The 6,000-nt window shown below is 40.5% G+C and overlaps 1 protein-coding gene across 1 annotated transcript in view; it reads right to left on the bottom strand.

Moving 5' to 3' along the window:
• grin2ca (glutamate receptor, ionotropic, N-methyl D-aspartate 2Ca) overlaps positions 1–6,000 on the bottom strand; it is a gene marked incomplete at its 3' end in the record, with an annotated part of 89,731 nt that overhangs the window by 10,969 nt on the left and 72,762 nt on the right. Inside the window, exons 6-8 of the mRNA XM_079253200.1 lie at positions 3,578–3,746; positions 1,074–1,227; positions 707–832 (exon numbers count right to left, since the gene is read on the bottom strand). Of these exons, the coding sequence (XP_079109326.1) occupies positions 707–832; positions 1,074–1,227; positions 3,578–3,746 (449 nt within the window). The remainder of the gene's footprint in view (positions 1–706; positions 833–1,073; positions 1,228–3,577; positions 3,747–6,000) is intronic.

Raw genomic sequence — 6,000 nt, 5'->3', positions numbered from 1 at the left:
CTCCATATGTGACTAAGAGTGCATTTACATCAGGATAGAATATTACATATTGATACATATTGATACAATATTGAGTTTCCCTTTGGGGATTAATAAAATATTTTTTTAATTTAGTATTTATTTAATAAAGTATTTTTCTTTCATTTCATTTCATAGTCCGCTAGACTTGTTGGCTCAGTTGTAGGGGGGTTTATCCATTCAGACCGAGATCGTGTTCACGCTGCACTTTGGTCAAATGCGTCAAACTATTAGAATGATATGTCCTCATTCCCACCTAAGGTGGTGCTGCACTAGTATATAGCAAAAGTGAGGAAAAGACCCGCGTGAAGAAGAAAACTTCATTGCGTATTAAACGTGGAGCACAAAACTATCGCTGTTTTGGGTTTTTATTTTGTCTTATGCAAGTATACTGCAGAAATACACTGCAGCAATGGACATTATGTATTTACCCACAATGCTATGCTACAACAAATGCATGAAGTGACTTTTTTTTTTTTTTTTGTAGTCTGCTTCCTGTATTTTGTCCGCTTGAAACGGGCCGAGACCTGCATATGTAGGCTGACCGAGTCCGTTTCTTTGTTCCAAATCAGAATTTGTTTGGCGCATTCACATTTCTTCAAACAAAGTGGACTTTCTGAGCAAACGGACCAGGATTCGAATCAAAAAGGCTGATGTGAATGTGCACTAAAAGTCTATCCTGGCTTACCTTTGGCACTGACCAGGCTGCGGTTATACCCAACTGGACTGCAGTATTCAAAGACAAAGACTGTGATGGCCACAACGGTCAGACACATGACAAACATCATCACCCAGACTGCTGGACTGTAAGGTTCTGCAAGAAGACGGAGCACATTGTAAAATACATTTGTATCTATAAATAAATAGCATTTATTTCAATTTATGGAAAAATTACTGAGGAGGAATGTCTGACTAAACGATGCTCTTAGAAGCTGAATTGACCAGTGCACTGGTCAGAGATTAACTCTGTATGTTGTTGTCTTTGCTCCAGCAGCAGCCAAGTTTACGGTTTCATTTCAGTCCAAAGCAAAACACATTCAGGAAGAAATTGTCACCTAAAAAAGCAGATGGAGAAACAGTCCCGTTGCTTCTCGCCACCATCACACTGATCCCAGTCTCCACAAACGGCACGGAAAAGTCGATAATCTCTGAACGTTCCTCGTTTATGGTCAGTGAGCCGATGGCCATGTCTGCTCGTTTGTAGAACACCTGCAGGAAAGTCAGTGGATATACTTTATTTCTATGTAGAACCAGACATGAACCTTTCTTAACGTAAGTCTCATTTATATCCTTGTAAAATTTATGATGATGTAAGCAAAATGTATTTTCCTGGTGGAGATGCAACTCAAGAATGTCAGTGTTATTTGGCTTTTTATGCCTCAGCACTCGTATCCATGGTGTCATGTTCTCAGGTCCCCCCCCCCCATTTGCTTCCCCTTTCCCCACAATACCAACACATCACAAACACCAAAAGCACATTTTATTTTAGTAATTATGTAGATTCTCATTTAAAAAAAAAAATTCCTAGTTGCATACGAGTTTCATGACTTGTGTCTCTGCAGTTATTTTTACTTGTACTTGCACATCTCAGGCTACTCCAGTAATGTTTAAACTCCACCGTGACTGGTTTTGAGTCTTCCCTGCCATAACGTGCTCCTCTTTATCATACTGATGGAAAGCCTGTGGATTTACAGTCCAGACACCCCGCCTCATACAAGCCATTAGCTCTCCTACGGAAGCTGATGCCTCATTGAGCACAATGGCCTTGCTGTTTTTGAAAGAGCGTGTGGAGGCCAGCTAATGTTGTTTCCCCTCACCTCTCCAGGAGGAGGACCCGCTGAAGGCAATCTGACTGTAGATTATTCACAGAGACACTTCCTCCTCCTTCGTGTACATTAGTCCCTCCTGTACACAACACTGCAACCTTGGTACCCGTTTGTTTACTCGATCATAGGGATGCTTCCTTTTATCTTTGTTCAGTTTTACACAGAAGTTTGTATTGTTATTGCAGTGGTCTTCATTAGTGTAAAGAGCCATTTAGTTTGTAACAAAGGAAAAGATGCAGCTTGTAAAGCGTTAAATACATGCTATTAAATTAAATATAATTCCAAACGCTCCATCTATTTTTTCGGTTTGATTTCATAGTTATATAGTTGTAAAATATAAGTTGTGGTTTTTGTAAATCTAACTATGTAATGTGACAAGGTTTACGAGAAGGTTTGAGAACCACCAGCACCTGATTTTGCCCCATAACACAAATTCAGACTGACATTTTCCTCTAGTAGCGCTCTTGTTAAAGCACACACTTTAGACAAACTGGTTAAATTATAATGCCACACTGTGTTTTAAATTTAACCCCTTTATCTATGTCAGTGCTAAAACCGAGGCTTTGTGAGTTATCATTTATGAATCGTTGCATTGCATGTTTCCATGATTACACAACGAGCCTTGTTGCATTATTTGCAAGAACAGAGAACTTTATTTAAGGTTTTTCTGTTGAACCCATTCATTTTCTCAACCACAAAAACAGTTCGTTCAACCACGTTGAATCTTTCACGTGAGCTGAAAACAGGAAAATAAGACTTTCCACTTCCATAATAAACAGTACTGACTTCACATTTCCGACCAATAACATAACTGTCCTCGGATGCCACAGGAGAAAAAAGTAAACAACAATGAAAAGTTGTGCTTTGTTGATGTGTTGATAGAAAGAACCCTCAAATCTCATGGAGTACACAGCAGTCTTAAATCATAATCACCCGATTTCATTTCATAAAGTGAATTTGTTAGATAGCAGCTCTTCAGTCTTATGGACCAGTGATCCCCAACCCTGGTCCTCCAAGCCCACAATCCTGCAGGGGTTGGATGTTTCCCCGATGCTTGAATCTAATTATATGGATTTCTGAAAAGCTGTGCACAAGTCTGTCAACTTGACTCAGGTGTGTTGAAGCAGGGAAACATAGAAAGTCTGCAGGGCCTTCAGGATCGGCGTTGTGGATTGCTGTTATAGATGGCATTATACTGTATTTCCCTCTCTGCCTCTTCAGCAGATGTATTGAAGTGTTGCTGGCAGACTTGCAGAAATACCATCAGTTCATCTGTCCCTTAAAACTTGATGCATCATGCTGCTGTTATGCTTTACAAGCTTTTCCTGTTTAAAGTTGGAGGTCAAGTTGGTAAACTGGATTTCTGGCAATGCTGGGCCACAACAAGAGCACAGCGTTTTTATTCCTAACATATCGCAGCCACACACTGAATGTGTCACTACAACTGGAAAGTATTGTTCTTTGTCACCAATTCTTCATTTAATCATTATTTTGAAGCAAGAGGGTCTGAAAGTCTTTAAATGAGCAGTGAACATCACACTGCCTCCTAAATGCTTTCAGACTCTGTTTTCTAACATGCCTCTGAAGTTAAAGTAGTGTCTTTATCTCAGATGGAAGGAATTATCATTTGGAAGAATGTAGAAATGCGGCATAATCAGAGAATGGATGTCATTCATGATCTCAACAATTCTGATTAAAGCTGCCACGTTGGACTCGGTACTAGTTGCTCATACCTCTCCGATCATTCCGTTCCAAATCCCTCTGACCAGTTTTCCGTGTTTGCCGTTGGTCACCAGGTAGAGGTCGTAGGAGAACTTTATCGTGCGGGACAGTTTCTTCAGGATGTCTATGCAGAAACCTTTACAACACAGTTTGGTATACGGCTCGGTGTGACCCACAATCCTGAAATATAAACAGAGCAAAGGAGAAGGTAGAAAATCTTTACATCTGCTCTGCGTTGAGTGGCTTTTTTACCAGCTGTGTCTTCGACATCAAAGCCGAGGCTCTAACATTAGAAAAACAGGAGGGTTGTATGAGGCAGACATGGAGCTACTCTCCAGGCTTGTGCATTATGTCACAGTACCAACAGATGGAGCTGGCAGCTGGGCCCACCACAACAAATCCAACATGAATTAATCACAAACAAACAATCGTTTAAGGAAGTGAAACTTTTTGCTGGTTTATGTGAACTGGAAGATGCCAAATTAACTATAGACACCAGTTTATAAACTGTTGTAGGGCTTCATATTTACATCTGGTATTGGGCACAAGTTAACATAATCCCAAATAATTAAATACTTCTCATGCAAAGTTAAAGCTTTATTATTTAATAGTGTTCATCCATCATGGGTCATTGGATGAAGATGAGTTCATTGTCATAAAAGTTCATTTTGTCTCAATTTGTCCTCAAATATTCACCATTAATGTACTGTCAAGATCTATAGTGCATCTGATGTGGTAAGGGACCTAGTGAGGCATGGGGTACAGCGCAGAGAGCTCTAATGATACATCACCCCTAACCTCCTCCAGACCCTCCATCTAATGGACGCTGCACCCACACATCATGCATCAGGAGTCAACAATACAAACAGGCAAGGCAGCAAGCAGGCAGAGCAGAGCCACAACAAACAGAAAATAATGAACACTTCAGAGGAAAATGAGGCTGCTACTGCAGACCATAAGCAAACACAATGGCCCCAGCATCCCTCGTCTCACCAGCTGCCAGGTTCATGGCTGGGCTGCAACCCGAATGCCAGTTGCATCGAAATGGATGTTTTGGGAAAAAAGGCTAATGTGAGTGTAGAAAGATATCTGTATGTTTTTCTTGGAAAAACTGATAACCGCATTGTGATATCACCATTTAAACCAGTGGTTCCCAAACACTTTTTTCCCTGAGGTCCCCTTTAATGCAACAACCAAAAAGCTTCCTGCCTCGTGTTGGAACCATGCTTCATTTTAATGCCTTTATTAGCTGCTTCTCACCATAAATATGTTCTGGCTCCCTTCCCTTTACATAAAACCATAATTTTACATAAAAATTAAGCTAATTATTTACGCACAGCCTTAATTTTTTTCAAAATGAATGAATCATCAGCACTGTTCATTCAGAGACATTACATTATTGTAATGGTGCAGAAACAGTTACACCATAATTACACCACAACACCCACTATAACTCATTGTACATGGACAAAAACGGATTCAATGCACAAGGTCTCCATCCATCCATTTATTTTCTGTTTTCTCTAGTTCAGGGTTGTGGGAAGCTGGAGCCAATCCCAGCCATCTTTGGGCGAAAGGCACAGTACATCCTGGACAGGTTGCCAGTCCAACGGCTTATGCTCGTTGACTCTATTCTCTATTCTGTATTCTTTGTCCTGATTCTTGTGGAGGTGATAAAATGAGTTAGTTGTGTCGGAGTCCATTGTTGGGACTGTGACCTAGTCTGTTGTTGGTTCCACATTGGTCTTTTTATCCATGCAACAGAAATGTCCCCTCTTTTAGGAACAAGCTCATTGGTTTGAGTTGCCTTGTCATCTTTTAGTGAATTATCCTGCTCTGAAGTGCGTCTGCTTCCGTCTTCCTCCATGTTTGTTTATATATTGCACTGTGCATGCCGTAAAGCGTATCTTGACGCAAAATACTGCATTAAAAGACGTTATTGCGACGTAAACGATAGAGCCTCATATGAAACGATGACATTTTCTATTGTCCAAACAATATATATCATCATATCGCCCAGCCCTAAATGTGTGTATTTCTTCACTCTTTAGCCATAATGGAAGAAATCTTTCTGCTTTAATGACTCGAGACGCCTCGGGGACCTGAAGCTTGCCTGACACAGGCTCTGAAGGTTTTGGTCTATTCAGGATTTTCCAGATACATGGTTTGGGACTATTTTAGTGAGCTCATGTGATGTCTGAGGTGTGCCAGACTAGTTGGTGTTTGCTTGGAAAGAACTAGACCCACTGTGTAAAACTCTAAAGTATCTGCAGGAAGACATCTTGTGACATAATTTAAAATAAAAAATAGGTGAGGTTGTTGAGTAAAGAAGTTGTCTCCATTTTGTTCTGAGGCAGCTGGGCGCTCATCCACTGCTGCACTCAGACTCAGCTTTGATTAAATCAGCTTATGATCTGACACCCATTCAAATCTG

This window comes from Telmatherina bonti (assembly GCF_933228915.1).
Source record: "Telmatherina bonti genome assembly, chromosome: 14".
NCBI classification, from domain to species: domain Eukaryota; kingdom Metazoa; phylum Chordata; class Actinopteri; order Atheriniformes; family Telmatherinidae; genus Telmatherina; species Telmatherina bonti.
The sequence above is the reverse complement of the archived record's forward strand: the minus strand, read 5'-3'. Positions and strand labels throughout refer to the sequence as shown.